The sequence below is a fragment of the Triplophysa rosa genome, linkage group LG21 (assembly GCF_024868665.1).
Source record: "Triplophysa rosa linkage group LG21, Trosa_1v2, whole genome shotgun sequence".
In the NCBI taxonomy this organism is placed as follows: Eukaryota; Metazoa; Chordata; class Actinopteri; order Cypriniformes; family Nemacheilidae; genus Triplophysa; species Triplophysa rosa.
The window spans coordinates 20,372,599-20,390,687 of record NC_079910.1 but is presented as its reverse complement, the minus strand read 5'-3'; the positions used below and the strand labels follow the sequence as shown (position 1 = coordinate 20,390,687).

General features: G+C 39.3%; 2 protein-coding genes across 2 annotated transcripts; one reads left to right on the top strand and one right to left on the bottom strand.

Annotated features, from left to right (window-relative positions):
* Window positions 1–2,476: 2,476 nt before the first annotated feature.
* LOC130545123 (G2/M phase-specific E3 ubiquitin-protein ligase-like) lies at window positions 2,477–7,000 on the bottom strand. Its single transcript, XM_057319480.1, has 12 exons — window positions 6,758–7,000; window positions 6,505–6,629; window positions 6,080–6,391; window positions 5,912–5,997; window positions 5,462–5,519; window positions 5,276–5,355; window positions 4,974–5,060; window positions 4,443–4,759; window positions 4,177–4,358; window positions 3,367–3,554; window positions 2,877–3,086; window positions 2,477–2,560 (listed from the first exon to the last, which is right to left on the bottom strand). The coding sequence occupies exons 4-10, from the start codon at window positions 5,992–5,994 to the stop codon at window positions 3,540–3,542; spliced, it is 822 nt and encodes a 273-aa protein (XP_057175463.1). The 5' UTR covers window positions 5,995–5,997; window positions 6,080–6,391; window positions 6,505–6,629; window positions 6,758–7,000; the 3' UTR covers window positions 2,477–2,560; window positions 2,877–3,086; window positions 3,367–3,539.
* Window positions 7,001–12,660: 5,660 nt separating this feature from the next.
* Window positions 12,661–15,575, top strand: snai1b (snail family zinc finger 1b). The gene is made up of 3 exons (XM_057319643.1): window positions 12,661–13,770; window positions 13,984–14,499; window positions 14,604–15,575. The coding sequence occupies exons 1-3, from the start codon at window positions 13,695–13,697 to the stop codon at window positions 14,783–14,785; spliced, it is 774 nt and encodes a 257-aa protein (XP_057175626.1). The 5' UTR covers window positions 12,661–13,694; the 3' UTR covers window positions 14,786–15,575.
* Window positions 15,576–18,089: the final 2,514 nt, after the last annotated feature.

The window sequence follows — 18,089 nt, the reverse complement described above, 5'->3', positions numbered from 1 at the left end:
GAAGAGGATACTTTACAGCAGGACCAAACCAAGTGTGGCATGTTGATTGATATGATAAGCTCAAACCATTTGGTATTGCCATCATTAGATGTATTGATGGATTTTCAAGAAAAGTGATGTGGCTCTGCAGTGGCAGCTCTAATAATGACCCAGGAATAATTGCAAACTATTATATGAAGTGTGTCTCTGATTTTGCGCTTCCAGCACGCCTTCGCACAGACTGTTGAACAGAAAATGGCACTATGGTAGCCATTAACTGTGCATTAAGAGCAGAGCATACAGATGACTTTGCAGGAGCTCATAGTCACATGTATGGCACATCAACTGCAAATCAACGTATCGAAAGTTGGTGGTCCTTTTTCAGAAAGCAAAGGTTAGATTAGATTAGATTAACTTTATTGTCCATTCTGTTTGTCACAGAGCGGAAAATTGTCTTTGACACCGGTGGCATGGTTCAATACATTGACATAAACATTACACGTAGCATAACAATACATTGACATAAACATTACGCATATCAACTCCATAATTTCACAAACACAATCAATAAAATCACAAAAAATAGATAAATAAAAAGGAGAGAAAAAATAAAAACCTTAAAAGGTTGTTCGATTTAAAAAGATTACTGCCATCGGGACAAATGATTTTTTGTATACATTTCTTCTGGCCAAAGGGACTTTAAGTCTGCGCCCAGAAGGAAGCATTTCGAAGTTAGAATGAAGTGGATGAGTGTGATCTTTAAAAATTGCAATTGCGTTTTTTTCCATAAAACAGTCTAAAAAGGTATAGGTATTTTAGGATAAATTCCAAGAAAAAATGACATGGTACTTTATTTATCATGTTGTGTTGTCATGACAGTGTTGTCATGACAGAGGGATTTTAGCTGTTGTGTTGTCATGACAGAGGGTTTTAGCTGTTTCACCAACACATTTTAGTCTAGTGTCATTCTTCTATGTAATGCAAGTATTTTTTTGGATGCTGTGAGGCAGGGCTTTTCGAATCTGTGCTTTTCTATGTAGCATGTATTCAGCATTTGTTGTAAGTAAAACTTTGTGTTTATTGTTACTTCATCACTAGGACTCAGTTTTGGATTGACCTCTTCAGCGACTTGAGAGAGAGAGACACCTTTTCAATGGTAGCCATGAACATAAGTGCCTTGGGTATCTTGCAGAAACACTTTGATGACTACAGAAAACTTTGGAATAACCACGCCATCTGACCTGTTCGTCAGTCGCGTTGTCCTTCTGGTAAATCAGAAGCTATGTATCACCTGCCTCACAGGTTTGTTTCATCCATGAAATTGTAACCATGTTCACTAGTTCAAAGTGCCTTGTACATTTGTAGAAGCAAACATGTGACCCTGCCAGTGAAATCCAGGCTCAAGTCTCAATCTCACTATGAGCATCTACATTTGATTTCCACATTAATTTCCCTTTGATTTCTTTGACATGGCCTTAATCAGTATTAAAAATATCAATATTTTATTTTCACTAAATGTTCTTTACATTATATGGGAGGATTTCATGTAGAAAACTGTAAATCACACAAAATATTTTTTTCAGGGTCACAATAATGACAATATTTATTAAAATAGATCTTGTCAACATTGAAGGCCTCTTAGTCAACCTTTGGCTGATTAGGTTTAAATGTGAAAAATTGTAAGTTAACTCAGTGTTTTGATTTCTTACTGGCCTTAGGTTTAATGCAAGGGAGTGTGGATTCCCAGTGTCCGAGGAAGTCCTACTAGAGTTTGAGGACATTTTGCCAGCGCAGCGCAGCCTGTGTGGTGATGATAATCTCCAACTTAATTTTGAAGATTTACAGAGACAGGGTGGGCTGGTTCCACCAGTCAACTGGACAGATGCTGTTGAGAATTACATATTCTTAAAAAATATGTCTGGACTTTAGAATAATCCATTTTTGATTCTGCAATACAAGACTAATAGTTCTCATGCATATGTTTCCCCTTCCTTTAAACAATAAATCGTTTTATAATCTACTGGGTAGGCTTGCTGTGGTTTTTAAAGGAAGTCAATGTGAATGTCCAAAGGACTAAAAAGCAAATTCATACATGTCAAAGTAGTTTTATTTTTTGTTTACAAACAGCTGTGATTTTGTATAAAGATGAGTTTAACAATCTTAACGTTTTGTGAATAACAACATGCCATGCATTTCAAAATTAATTTTCAAAGAAGAATGTCACTTATCAAAATAAAATCTACATGGTTTCCAAAAACGTAACAGTGTAATTATTATATTAGCATACCATCTTGAATCACAATACAAACATTAACCTGAGTGCTACTTCATAAGGAAGTGCTACATTAAAGAAGCCCAAACCCAGGGAAGTTTTGGATGCCGTAATCCATGGCTTCTTGAAACTCCTCGTAACTCTGGGAGATTGGGATTTTAATTGTATTAGCACACACATTTGCCACAGGAAAGAGTGAGGTCTTCTGAAAAACTAAATGTGGTTGTGGCTGTATTGCTCCAGCAGGAACTTCCTTTAGCCCAGTTCCAAACATAAGGACATCCTTCAAAGTAGGACTAGCTTTTTCTTCTGCAGGACAAAAACAAATATTTGATTGATTTGAAAGTAGCAACCAGAAAGAAAGACAATTGCCACAATTAATTTTAAAACTTCAAATCTATGTAATCATCACCCATAAACTGTTAAAGGGTTTGAGGCTGAGCACAGTGCACATAACACAAAATTGCTATTTCTGATAAACCACATATGGAAGTTATATTATTTTGAAGAAACATTCTAATTTAAGGTTTTTTGAACTGACATAAATGTCTTGTGTTATATCTCACTTTTTGATGCAGTAATAATTCTGTAAATTTCTTTATTTTAATCATAGATAATACCTTACACATAAAGCAGATAATCTCGCCAGTAGCTCAGTACCCTGGCCTCTTCATGGCGGTCATTGCTTCCAGGTGGACTCAACTGCACATGGAAGATTTTTTCCACAGCAACAGCTGTGAGCTTGGTCTCAGTGTAGCACATGAATGAGAAGAAAAGTAAAGGATGCTGTTCCAAAGCGTTGAAAAAATTCAATGTTGCTAGTCCATCTTTGAATCTACAAAATATATCAGGTGACAGTAGCTATAATTTCATAATTTTCAGTCAAAAGGTGAATAACAACCACTGAAAGATACATTTCAAAAGCAAGAAATAACATGACACTTGTCACTTAAAAGATTAATTGGAGACGTATTTAATATAAAACAGTAATGTTAAGAAAAACACTACTAAATTTTATATTAGAAATGATTAGGTTACGTGTCCACAGAAAAGGTATAATAGAGAATAAAATATCAGTAAAAAAAAAAGAAAATACAATACATCAATGAATATACCTGTGGATTGAAAGATGGTTTCGGTTGATAAAATACCACTGGATATATTCATCAACTATTCTTTTCTTATCCTCCAGATTCCTCATGAATCGATAGCAGCCTGCTGTCTGAAGCATGCTAGAGTGCTTTTCTGTGAGTTCCCAGAGTTCATTCAGTGATGTAGCATCTTTTATCTATTGGGAAAAAATCTGGACCAGATAACATGCAACATTTATTCAAACTGGGTTTATTCAAGCTGGATCATCTATTTTTAAACAGCGTTTTGTATTGGTCACAATGACACATAAATATAAAAAATTGGATTATATACACACAAACATACCAGCACAGAAGAACAATATCAAATTTGAGAGAATACAATACTGTGCGATTTCTGTACTGTACCCATTTAGGTATATACTGCAAATTAATTATTTATATTTACCTTCCAGCATCTGTACACTCTAAATCAAGGAATTTTGGTCATTGCCAATTAATTTAATAAAACATTACATCAGCATAAATGTATTCATTGGCCTTGGATCAAAATACTGACCAAAAAGTCTGCTAGTGATGTTGAATAAATATATTTTTGAAATATTAAAACTACCCTTTTAATATCAGATATTAATAATATCAGGTATTAAAATGAAATGAACAATCTGGACAATGTTGAAAATGTATGGATTGTATACCTCGCATATGAAGTAATGTGCTTAGAGTATTAAAATATACTTTTATACAGCTATTAAAGTATCCATATTGTTGTGTCAGCTGATGGCAAGAATTGATTTCTTGAAATTGTTTATAATCCCAGCCTAGCAAAATTACCTCAAGGAGGGCCTTCTTGACTTCATCATCAGGTATGTCCTCAATTGTTGCCTCTGTTTTCTTTTCTTTACCAATGAGGTAAAGGAAGAAGTTTGGGGAAAGACAACACAGCCCTGGACCTCCATGGACAATAGACACCGCAATCATTCTTCCAATGTGAAAATATTCATTGTCTTCTGCAGCTAAAATTACCAATATTGCAATGTTAATATAAATTGATTTTATAAAGTATAAAATCAACATTATAAAAATGTGAAAAATATTACCTTGACAGTCAAACGAGAGGTATTTTGCATTGTCTTTGCCTTCAAAAACTCTCCTTGTTTCGATGGCATCCATCAACAGGGTTAAAAACTCTCGAGTAGGCCCCCCAGTATCCAGGGCCTCCTCCATCAGCCCAACGTCGTCAGTGAATTTCACCAACATGCTGCAGGTGGGGTCAAATGAGGAACGCCTAAAACCTCTATCAGCACCATCCCAGACATTGGCCCTGTTCATGTTAAATCTGTTACAGGACTTTCTGTTAAGACAATGTGCTAGATTTGATACTATGTCTGCAGCTGTAGGCCCATCTTGTCCATCACTGCAAAATAAGCAAACAATAAGTTTGTATATAAGTAAAATAAGTAAACTATAATTCAGATGTCAAGCAGTTTCTCTATAGTTTAATAGATTTACTAGTGAAGGCAACTAAAAATGTATTTAAGTTTAAGACAAATATTGTATCTGATGGGCAAACAAGAAAAGCTAACAGTAAGCACAAAGTCATTAGATGTACTCAGTTTATGTGATAGTACCAGTCTTTCTCTTGTGTTTTCTCTACATCTTCAAGATCTGAAGAACTGCTGTCAATAATGACAGGTGCATAGATATTGGTATATGTACTGTGGAAAGGAAGTACAAGAACAATGAAACAGTTAATCCAGAATGCATTGTGAAACCGAGATGTTTTGTTGTTCTTGCTGCAGTACAGTACTTTGTTATTGTATAACCAGTGTTTAGGAGCACAGCACACAGCTCATAAAAACTATGTCTCGGTTTAATATTTTTATACCGCACTAATGATGTCATAATAAAGTGTTAATGTCTTATTACTGACTTGTAGAAGCCACTTGTGGATGGAGTCAGTGAGGTGCATGGAGTCACTGAGGTGGACATCTGTTGGGATGCACTCTTGGCCTGCAGCACCAATAACACAGCACAATAAGAACTTACATCAGTCATCACATAAATACCCTAAGAATAAGTTAATTTACAGTTTAATATATCGCAGAACATTACATACTTGCACATTAGATGACTGGGATGTTGATGCCTCAGATAATTCTGATGTTATGGTTGACCTAAAATGTACAAACTATTTTAATTAATTTTTAGATACATTTTAATGAGTAGAAATTGTGCTTTTTTGCTTGCTTGATGGTAATTTCAAAAGTGAATGCACTGAAAAATACTGACATTGATATAGCTGGCACGGGGACCAAAATAACGTGTTTTCAGAAATTTAACTTACCCGTGTCTATGCTCTGGTGTACTGCATTCAGGACTTGACCAAAGCTGCCAACAGTACCAAGTGTAAACATAAAACCCTAAACTAATTTCTAGCCTAAACACTGTTTCTATTCCTGTATGCGTTTTTATTCCTTTTGGCTCCCCAGTGGATTTTACTGCATTTAAGCTGTACTGTAGGCAAAGACATCTTAAAACACTTAAATCCCTGAGATGTACCACCTACCACTGTGTCAGAAAGGGGTGACATATTGGATGGCACACTAACAACAACGTCATCCTCATCTTCTGAAACGGATTCATCTTCATGACCTCACAAAAGATTTTGGGGGTAAATTTCCATTCCAACTGTACATGTGCATTAAATAAATAAACATACAATTTAAATACTTACTCTTGGACAAAAAGTCCTCAAGCATGCAGATGTACAGTGTGATCCTCTGATAAGCTTTTCCAATGGCCTCTTTGTATTGCCCAATGGGAAAAGGTGTGTCAGTCCCAGGTATATTTTTTTATCTGAGAGCCATCAGGATAAAGCAAGATATATTCTCCATCTTCCATGTCTTGATTGAAGTCTTTCTGTTTTTTTTATGGCAGCTGGAAAAAGTTGCTCAAATGACCACTCAGGTTCAACCTGTAGAAGTAGGTTTTTCCCTCTTATGGGCCTGAAACCATTCTTGGTCTTGGTCATGATGCCAACAGAAATCTAAATCATTAATCAGAAAATATGAAAAACAATGATGATACTTGTCTAATAATAATTATAATAATTCATTATTACAAAATAATTTAAAATCTTGAACATTCATTTTAACATACCCTCAATGTTTTCTTTGATTTCTTCTTACTTTTTGAAAATGTTCTCCTTTCATTTTCTTTTAGTTCTCTGTATTTCATGAAGTTGAGAACAGATGAACTAGCTGGAATGGCACATGTATCAGTCACTGAAACAAACAAACCAAGTAAACAAACACACACATACAAAGTTCCTATAATTTGATGGGGTTTAGGTATTATAATCAATGCTGCTTTACATACAAAAACATCTAACATTAGATAGAGCAAACATTACCTTTGAGCAAAGACTGGCATGACCCATGAAGGTCATCACTTGCAGTTCTATGGGCTTTTTCAGTTACAAAGGATACATCTCGCCCACATGAACTGCAAAATCTGGTCAAATTCGGCCATTTGAAGCCACAGAAAGGACAATACATTTTAATCTGAAAACATAGGTATACTGATGTTAACACATTGTTTTGTTTTCTGTTGCCCTTGTTATTATAGAAAGTGGTGAAATTAATGTTAAAATATGACTAATGACATCAAGACATTGACTAGACTTTTCTTATGTTTTTAATAATTTATTAAACCTTTAAACTTTTTTATAGTGACACTTGTTAAAGTCAATCAGCTACTAAGTTTCATAGTTTATTTTGTTAAATTGTTCAAATCGACAGGCTAATAATATCCAAATGACGTACGTTAAGAATGTTAAAATAAAGCAATAAAGCAAAAAAAAACTTGTACGTGACTGACAACTCCACTAACGAATTTGAACAGGTAACTGAAGCGCGTCCCAGTCAGGTGCATCAGTTTTTGAGGTCCCCGGAAACACTTCCGTTGTCATCTGTGCCGCTTGCAGCGCGTTTCTGTATCTGTTTGTGTTGCGAGTATTTGCAGTGCATGTGTTGCCAAACTAATCATGATGCTTTCTGAATTTGCTTGTGTTTTTTCTATTTGCATGTGTTTTCTTCCGTTGCAGCGCGGTGACACCTAGCGGCTTCCGTATAAACCAGCTATGGACCAGCACATGACCAGCTTTAATCAGCAAACCAGAATCAAAACATACCAAACCAGCACATGCAGTTTTTTTCAACAGGGTCGTCTCAAGAAATATCTGCTTACACACGAAACCACTAAAACCGACTCAAAACGATGTATTATTGTCATGAAACTGACAGGAACAGAATCCAAGTGCAGACAGCTCTTCAACAAAAAACATTTATTTAACATGGACAAAACAGAACTCAAAATCCCTCGAGGGGGAAACCAAGAACAAAATAGTATAACATAACAAAACTCAAGACTTAAACCATAACTTCGCAAGACCAGGAGCATCAGGACAAGACGGGGATAAAGACAAACGAACCAGCACTGGACAGCAAACACAAGGGCATTAAATAGGAGAGGAACAAAAGAGGCATAACGAGGGCAACAGGTGAAGGGCTTAAACTGATAACGGGATAATGAATAAGGAAACAAGGGGGGCGGGGCTAAGACAAAAGACATGGGGCTGTCATGATCCTGTCAGCCTGAACTAGAAAAACAACTACAAAGAGGACAGGATTATGACAAGTATAAAAGCCAAATCAGTATGTGGAGCTGTAATTCTGCAATAGAGATACACTAAAAACAGAGAAGAAGATTTAGAGCATGCACATAAACCTTGCTCGTTGGGGTGATTGAGGTATTGTTTCGGCACATATCATTTATACAAGGCGAAACAAACCTGGACCAAACAAGTGGCCTATCAGCGCTATAATGTAGCTGACCAATGAAATCAAAACAGAGATGTTGCGGGTTGGGGTTTTCGCTGAAGGGGTGGGCTTTGCGCTTAACTGGTTTGGGGAAAAAAATCATGCCGGGTGATTACGTCACCGTTTTAGAAAATATACGGATCGGCTGTACACACGAAAACTCAAGGGTGACGTTTTCAGATTTATCCACTCTGGGAACCAGGTTTCAAAAAACCTGATCCAGATCCGTGTGGACGAAACGCAGATACGATACCAAATCTCCACTCCTCTGAGTGGGCCAACAAAAGGACTCCAATGAACTGATTTTAATTGGAATGAAAAACTTTTTGTGTGTGTGAAACTTTCTTCAGTTAAATAAAAAACATATGAGATACATGAATGAAATATTTTGCATTGTATTCGAAAGTGAAAACTTTACTCGGGTGTAAGTATAAGCTTATACTGGAATAAAATAGTCTTGGTGTCAGTGTTATTTTTTATTAATATTAAATAAAAAGTAAAGCATAATTTAACTACACATTTGTTTAAACTGAGTACATATTTTTTCAGTGCGCCTTCTTGTCTTAAATGCAACACATGTAATGTGTCATAACAGGACTGTCGCAGTCACCTACTGTTTTCAGTGCTGGGCATGACTAATGCTCACTTCAAGGTGTATTTGCTCAGAATGTCTGAGCGGCTCTGGCGGTCAGTCTGTGCTGTTGTCACCGGGGGCTCTGCTATTCACCTTTTTTGCATCCTTCAAGCATGCGGCCTGAGGCTTTGGAGGCCCTAGCAGTCCCACACCACAGGGTACTGGCCCCAGTGAGCTGTGCTCCATAATGCTGCAGTTTAAAAAGTGTACTAACTGCATGTCTACATTTCATCAACATTTGTGACCCCTGGAAATCAAATCCCAAATCCTGGAATTCTGTGCCATATACACCACTGAGCTACAGGGACAACACAACAACATTTTTAATGCTTATTGTGACGATGGTGACCATTCAGTAAACTATCTTTAAATTATTTGCTGTAAAGGGTTACAAAAGATGTACATTGCAGGCTTGCTTTCGAATACATTTATTCCCCAGTTTTGAGTACTTAAGTGTGATGTTACTTGTTTTTTTCCTGGCAAACCAGTATGCCTTGTCCAACATGTGTGGAGATTTTCACACACTAGGTGCCAAAAACACATGGTGTGAGTCACTCAGCATCCAACCGCTGCCGGTCATCTGAGGACATTGGTTTGTTTATATAAGAGTCAGTCGTGTTTTGATTGAGGTTGAGTCCAGAGGAACTGCAGACAGCTCATCAAGGTAGACACAGGTTGTTAAGTTAAATTCCTGGGCTTCCCTATACAAAAGGAGCATTTCACCATATGTTTCAGCTTAAATTCCCCAGGAGGTCTGCCTCTACAGTACATGCCCATGCTGTGTCAGGCAGGGGTTGTGGAGACCAGCACCTCCCTCTGCCCCTCGAGTCCTACGCAAACCGCTGGGTTCCAGTGAATTTCTGTTTCTCAAAGTCAATGATATTAGGTTCGCCGTTCTCATGTCGGTTGTTCTGACAGTAATCACACTGGATGGAGAGAACCTATAGCTTTGTATGATAGAACATCCATAAACCATCATTTAAAGAGCGTAAAGGCAGGCAAGAGTCCAGTGTGCGAAAAGTGCATTCTAATCAAGATAGCACAACACTCTTTACATGTACTGACCCACATAAAGACAAATGGTTCAATTCAATTCAATTTTATTTATATAGCGCTTTTCACAATGTGGATTTTTCCAAAGCAGCTTTACAGGAGAATATAAGAAAAACACAGAAAATGTAAAACACAGCATAGTGCATGGTGACAAGCAGGATCATGGAGAATGGAGAAACCTCGGGAGAAACCAGTCTCAGCCGGGAGGGCCAGATCTCCTCTGACATGGTGTGTAACAGACGTTAATAGCTGTCAATGCGCACGACAAAAACAACTACATGTCTGCTATGCAAAAGAAAGCTAAGCCATTTCTAATGTTGAAATTCTTTTGTGCTATGACAGAGCTAGAAACTACACAGAGTATTTGTTTGTTCAAAGATTTGTTTGTCACTTTGCACTATAAAAGTGGATTACAAACAACTCAAATATTTACTGTCTGTTACGCATTCATAGGCATGTTAAAAGTATAGTTCGCCGAAAAATGACTGATGTTCTGTTTTTATTTACTCACCATCACATTGTTCCAAACCGGTATACAGATTGTGTACATTTCTCTGTTCTGCTAAACACAGAGTAAGATATTTGGAAGAATGTCAGTAACCCATATGGCAGTAAATGGGCGATGAGATCTGTTTGGTTACTGACATTCTTCCAAATATCTTTCTTTGTGTTCAACAGAGCAAAGACACTCTTACAGGTTTAGAACAACCTGAGGGTGAGTAAATGATGCCAGAATTTTTCAGAATTCAGAAAGTTTTGGGTGAACTATCCCTCTTTATCTCAGTTCTAAGCCAAGCAATGCATATTTCTTTATGTAATGCACACTTAATTCATATACGCGGCCGTGGAAGTAAATGATCAACTCGTGACTCATATATGGAGGCTAAATGAAGCTGGAAGGCTGGTTAGCGTAAATGAGCTTTTCATGGCTCCCTTTGACGCACACAAGGAAAACATCTGTTCTCAAACGAGGGCATTTCTGTGCTTTATATCCTCCCTGTGTGCAGGTCAAAAGATCATCTGCACTCTGGTCACAGAACACAACCTGTGGCTGTTATCTACTGACAAGCATTAAACGCATCAAATTAGGTGAAAGCCTCATTTAACGCTAAAGTCTTTTGTTGAAAGAACAGAGCCTTTCACTATGCTCTTATAAGAGTCTTTCACGCATTTACAGCATTTGAATTCTAAACAAGTACGGAAGATGTTTGCATTACTTTGTATGCACGTGTCATTGGGCATCAAAGCTTTACACTTTGACAGAAGTTTATATTTTAAGTAGCCTAGATCCTGTAGATGTCGAAAAACATTCACTTTTTTCTTTGGGTCAGTTATTTTATTTCATAGTATGTTTCTCGGAAAATAAAAATAAAATACTGTAGCATTTAAATATAATTCCTATATTATAGACTACTAGAGTATTTTGTGGTTTGACTGTAATCGAATAGCCTGGTGTAGCCTACTCTCTACAATGGTTTTCATTTACAAAACGGCAAGAATGACCAAGCGATCACACACGTTTCTAAAGGGAATGCGCTGGAATGTGTCTGTGGTGGCTGCTGGTGGGCAGCGTGTGGTGCTCGTTTAACCCGTCTGATCGGCGTCGGTGTTAAAGAGGCGCTAACATGCGCCACATTGCAAACTGTAGGAACAATGCAATGCATACACGCACACACACACACGCACACGCACACACACACACACCTTTCTCAATTTGTGCATAAGTAATAAATGATCAGTGAATGTGCCTGAAGGCATAACACAGNAACCCAACCCCTAAACCTAAAGATCATAGAACACTTTTTGCAGTTTTAGATTTTTTAAAAATATCGTTCTGTACAATTTATAAGCTTTTGTGACCGTGAGGACCTCAATTTTGGTCCCCACAGTGACACGAGTCCCCATGAGTTGGTGTGCATTCAGGTTTAGGTCCCCACCGGGATATACAAACATGAACACACACACACACACACACACACACGCACGAGCACACTCAACACACTCTCCGTCTGATCGACACGTTCACAAAAACACATTCATTGGCAAAGTTTGATGGACTTTTTAGTACCCCTTTCTCAATTTGTGCATAAGTAATAAATGATCAGTGAATGTGCCTGAAGGCATAACACAGTATAACACAGGCTTTTGTTCAGAAAAAGCCCACGAGCGCCTTCCTCATGTCCCGCAGGGAGACTGTTTGTGTGATGATGAATGATAAAAACGAGCGAAGCACCAAACCAGTGTGTTGTAGATCTGTTCAAGCATGAGTCCTTTAAATATAAAGAAATTCGGTATTCAGCCGGAATAAATGTTACAATGACAAGTCTTTAAAGCAAAAAGTGCAGGCTTATAAAAACATCGAGTCTAGGTCAGTCTGCTGTGCTCAATGCAGCCAAATGATAATATTGATTTTTATGTAAAATATGAGTTTATTCAGCAGTGCCCATAAAATTGCGTAGTGTCTATTAGAGGTGGGCTGAATGGCCAAAAATCTATTTCACGGAATGAGTAATTTTATTTCACGGTAACGATATATTTCAAGAAACAATCTCCCATTATAATTCTATATTTTATACCTCATTTTTCTTAGATTGATTTAACTAATTTATTTATTACAGTTCATTTAAATGCTCACCATAGTTAAAATGTAGGCAAGTTATGAAATGTACTAAAGATATCAAATTAAGTTCTGATAATCAGATGTATTATTTATTCATATTTATCTTCTGGCTATATCATATGTATACAGTAGGAAGATAGACAACATATAACAATAAAGTATGAATATGCACAAACAATGAGAGTACAGTATATGACTAGTGTTATAAACTGGTGTTCATGGGGTCTGTACTGTAGGTCTTTATCGCTCTTCACTCTCTATTAGATGAGCACTTTTAGTGTGTTGCGACTCTCTGTCTTTAGGTTTGTTTATTCTCGGGCTCGTCACATCAAAGCGCTCACGCGCTCCGAGCATCATCGCGCATTTCAACGCAAGTTTCACCTTGGCTCGCCTGAAGTTAAACTTTATAAAACTATTAACAGCTTTTCAAAACAACCTGACTTCTGAAATACGTGTTGAGAATGAGCTTTTTTAAATGCTGGCGCAGATCCCTGCACGAGCACTGCGGGTGAGAGAGAACGCGCCGGACTGGAGCGGATCACTAAACTACAGACTGAAAGAAGGTCAAAAGAATGTTTGATTCGTTCGTTTGTTACGGGTGGATTAATTCATTAGTTTTTTTCAGAATAGCGCCTAATTTGCAGAGCGCCGAGTTAACCACGCCTACTTCCGCGGAACACACGGAATAGAAAAATCTCTTACGGTTGACATTTTATTCCGCGGTAACGGAATATTCCGTCATTCCGCCCAGCCCTAGTGTCTTTCATTATGACGTGAATCTTTGAACCGTTTAATTTGATAGCAATTACCCAAAGTTTATCCCTATGTTTCTACATTTGAGCGAACTGCACATTATCATAAAACGGATGTGAATTTTTGCGGGCTGAATGCAGTTGTGTGTTCAGGACAGGCACCTGCGGGAGGCGGGCTCGCAGTTTGTGGGATGTTCTGATGGGCGTGGACAGAGCTCGAAACCCCGCCCATTTCCCAGCTCAGCATCATAAGAAGGGACCCGTCTGCGCTGAATTGCTGTAGTTTGCTGGAGTTGAACATTGGACATCTAAAAAAAACACACCAAGCTTCCTACATTTCTGTTTGTGGAAAATATTTTTCTATTGTAGAAAACAGCCCGTAATTGAGATTTTTGAGGAACTTTCAAAAGATGCCACGTTCATTTCTGGTCAAGAAGTATTTCTCCAACAAGAAGCCTAACTACAGTGAACTGGCGAGTCAAAGTGGTGAGTCTGCTTTCGTAGGAGCTGCTTGTTTTCTGTGTAATCATTAGCTACGCAATAATCATTAATGAATGAAATAAAGCTAAAACTTAAACTTGAGCTGGCACCACCAAGAGTCATCCCATGACATTCTTCACCATGCGTGCTTTTGGGTACATGGCATTATTGGCATTATTATGGATCAAATCTGACCCTGTTTCTTGATCTCTTCCCCAGATGAACGCTGTGCAAATGTCCCACTGTGTTTCCCTCCGTATGAAAATGCCACTATAAAAGATGATTCTCTGGTGCCCACCTACCCCTCTCTGCTTGTGTGGAGCACTGGCGCCTTACCTCTTAGCTCTCCTCCTGGGCCTCTGGACCTGAGCTCTCAGTCCAGCTCCAGCAGCGGAGAGGATGACGACTGCCGCACGTCCGATCCACCCAGCCCGGATCCCACCGAGCGCTTCCAGTGTGCCCACTGCGGAAAGAGCTGCAGCAGCCCGGCCACTCTGTCTTGCCACCAGCTCAGGCACTGTACCGCCTGTCCGGAAGCGTGCATCACCGTGGCGGCAGTCTCCAGCACCGCCACGAGGCCAGCATTTCACTGCAAGCACTGTCCCAAAGAGTACAACAGTCTTGGGGCCCTGAAAATGCACATCCGTTCACATACGCTGCCATGTGTGTGCACCACATGTGGAAAGGCATTCTCCAGACCCTGGTTACTGAGGGGACACATTCGCACACATACCGGTGAGTAAAGACGTGTTTTGAGTATGCGAGTCTCGCTATGGTTGTGACCGTATGTGTGAAATGTTAGAATGTTTCTGAACCAGATTCTTTGTATGTGTTTTAAGGTGAACGTCCCTTCTCCTGCCCCCACTGCAATCGCGCATTTGCCGACCGCTCAAATCTGCGCGCTCATCTCCAGACGCATTCCGAGGTGAAGAAGTATCAGTGTGGAACGTGCTCTCGTACCTTCAGCCGCATGTCCCTCTTGCACAAACACACGTTCTCTGGATGTTATCCATCTGCCTAGAGGAAAAGACATCCTCAAGTATCATGCTGGGATGGTGTAAGCCATACATGAATGTTTGAATTCGAACGCTGTCCAGTGCCTTACCTTCCACAAGCCAAAGGAGAGATTGTTATTTTTCTACCAGTTGTAGTTTTAGACAGACACTTGCCATGTCTGCGATGAAGGTTTGCTACATGCCGACTGAATTTTTTCGTTGTACTTTTGGCTCTCTGTGGATTCCCAAGATGCAACTCGGTGCCGGCTGGTCCCGAACCGTGAGGGGGCAGCTGCTAGAGTATGTGTGTGTGTGATCAGAGGTCATCTCTCAGCGAGATCTCCACACACTTACAGGGATGTATTGAGACAGCTGTCGCTGTGCCGACCTGTCCACTAAAGCTCGCATGGTTGTTGGCTTGCTGTTTCAGCCCTTCTGTGATGATGACTGAAGACCATACCGTAACCAAAGGCCTGTTTTTATAAGAAGTTTGATTAGATTTTGGTATTTTGTTTGGAGTAATCTGAACATCACTCAGCGCCGCCGCCTCCTGAGTTTGTCATTTGAGCCTTGAATCTGTAATACATTTCAAATTGTGTTGTAAAGTGTACTCTTAAAGATTTTTAAACCACCACACAAGATTGTTGTTTGCCTTTGAAAATTAATTGGAAATGTACAGTCTCTGATGCCTGTATCATCTGGGACATATATATATTTCAAAGTCACAATGATATATGAAGCCACCTGTCTACATATAGTTGATGTTGGTCCTATAACAAAAACCAAATGCTATGCAGTTTTTTTGATTGTGTCTATACTTGCTATTTTTTCTAATAAAATAATTTATATGTTTGTTAAATGGTATCTCATTTTAGTGTATGGAAATGATGTAGTCATTGAGTTTCTATCTTTCTATCAAAGTGGAGGGTGATTTGTGTTCCAAAAGTACCAAAGAGATATATTTTGCTTGTGTGCTGTATTCCACATCTTTTGAAGATGAAGTAAGCTTTGTGTGAAGCGGAGGAAAAGTTGCAAGGAAAATCTTTCCCTCTGCTGCAGCTCTAAAATCTCACACACACTTACGCACAGATCTTATGCACTCCTTTAGGTTTGGTGGAATGATGTCTAAATTCCATTTTTTCTTGCAGTCGTGGCCTAATGGTTAGAGAGTCGGACTCGTGACCAGAAGGTTGCCGGTTCGATTCTCAGGGCCGGCGGGTCTGAGGTGCGACTGAGCAAGGCACCTTACCCCTACTTGCTCTCCGGGCACTGCAGTGATAGCTGCCCACTGCTCCGGGTGTACGTGTGTTCACGACTTGCTGTGTGTGTGTTCACTACTCTCTGGATGGGTTAAATGCAGAGGCCACATTTCGGGTATGGGTCACCATATCGGACAAATAGGTCGCTTTCACTCCGTTTTTTCTTGCACATTTTGTGATTGATGCTGTTGAATGTATTAAATGTTATATAGGCAGTGTTTAGACGTTAAAGAGGGTAATACTTTAAAACAGTATGTTCTGTTTAGTACAGGTGAGTGCAGTATGAATACATCTTGCAGTATGAATCAAATGACCAATGACGTATTAACAACAGCTGCGAAAGTAATGTACTTAGACGTTGTTAAAGACGCACATTTTAACCATCACTTCCATTTAAAAAGAGCCGCCCAACTTTCAGTCATAGTAGAGAAGTATGAGCTTTCGGACCCTGCCTATGTATCTCATCTGACACACCCATTTCAGGTCTTGCAGTCTCTACTAGTAATAAGTGGAATCAGGTGTGCCAGATGCAAATGTGCTGGACTGGTGTCCTCCAGGACAGGTTTATGATGATGTGTGATACAGTAGGTAGTGTATTCTCTGTGTCTGTATGCAGTTAGATGCCTTCAGCTCAGCCTAACACTAATGCAACGCTAATGCAGCTTATCTGACGCATAGCCAATGAACGCTGATGAAAGGAGATGAACACCAGAAAAAAATAGGAGAAATGGGCCGGTCTACACCGTGAAGCCCACTGGATCCAGCTCTAAGCTTCAGAACCTCAATCTGTCAAACCGATAGATATGACTGGCGTAGGGGAAATGTAATAAATGCGGGAAATGCATACAATCTGTGCTTAACGCCTGGCCAAAAGGCATTCGGTTTTGTAGAGCTCCTCCACAGCTCACCCCTTCTTCAGCAATCTGAATCCACAAAACCCCAGTGACCTGCACACTGACGCCGGCTAGTCTTGCTGGAGTAATGATGCACTTCCTGCGCTGAGGTTCAATTCTGTGGCATTTTGGTGGGGGAAGATATGCAGCCGGGGTGGGTTGGGGAAGGTTTTGTGCTTTATCTGCCATAACTGTGACCACAGTTACAACAGTCATTCATCTCACAATTTGGCCGTTTAAACTAACCTCTACCTAGTAAGTGAAAGGATACAAAAAAGTGTACTGTGTGCACAACGAGTCCAGCTTTGGTCGGTCAGCTTGGCACTTTCTGAGGTGAAAAAAGGCCTATGAGCAGACATTATTATTAAAATATGGCGGAAGTATGTGTTTTTCTGTGTCTTTGGTGTGTTATAAGTTGCCCATGCATGTATTAGACACTTAAAACTACAAAAATGAAAGTGTTGGAACAAAAGATGCATTCTAAAAGCGCATGCACCCAGACCTGCCTGAAACGCCTCGTGTAACCACACCCCCACGTCAGTTGGTGGTATGATTTGACTAAGACCACCCAAATGTATACGCAAGTAAGGTACCTGTCAGTACAATTGCTTTGTAACCTGGTGTTCCAAATATGGTAAGAGGCGTTACATTTCCCTCACACGCTTGCAGTATGCGATCAATCACTACGCACTGGTTAACTGGCCAATCATAGTACATCTCGCTTTTCAGAGCCATGAGCTTTGTCAAAAATCTGCGCGTTTCAGAGAGGCGGTGCAAAGAGGAGATACAAACATGCACTGTATGTGGAAAATACAGCGTTTATGAACCTTAAATCCTGTATACACATTACATTACATCTAAAACAAACCATAATATTCCTTTTAGCCGTGTCATATGACCCCTTTAAATAAAGCATAACACTGCCCTTTACAAAGCTGCTTTTAAAACCTCCAAAATGCCATTCCATTGTATGTGTGTTTGTTTGTATAGTTATGATTTGCTGTATGATCAGTGTTCAGTACTGCAGTCTTTTGGGCTTTTGGGTATGATGTGTTCGGTCGGACTGAGACGGAGACATGAGGTCAGACATTTAGGATTGAGGTGGTCCTTCAAAGACAAGGAGTCAAATTCACAGAAGACTACTATGTGTGTGTGGCTAGATGGATGGCATCATTGTC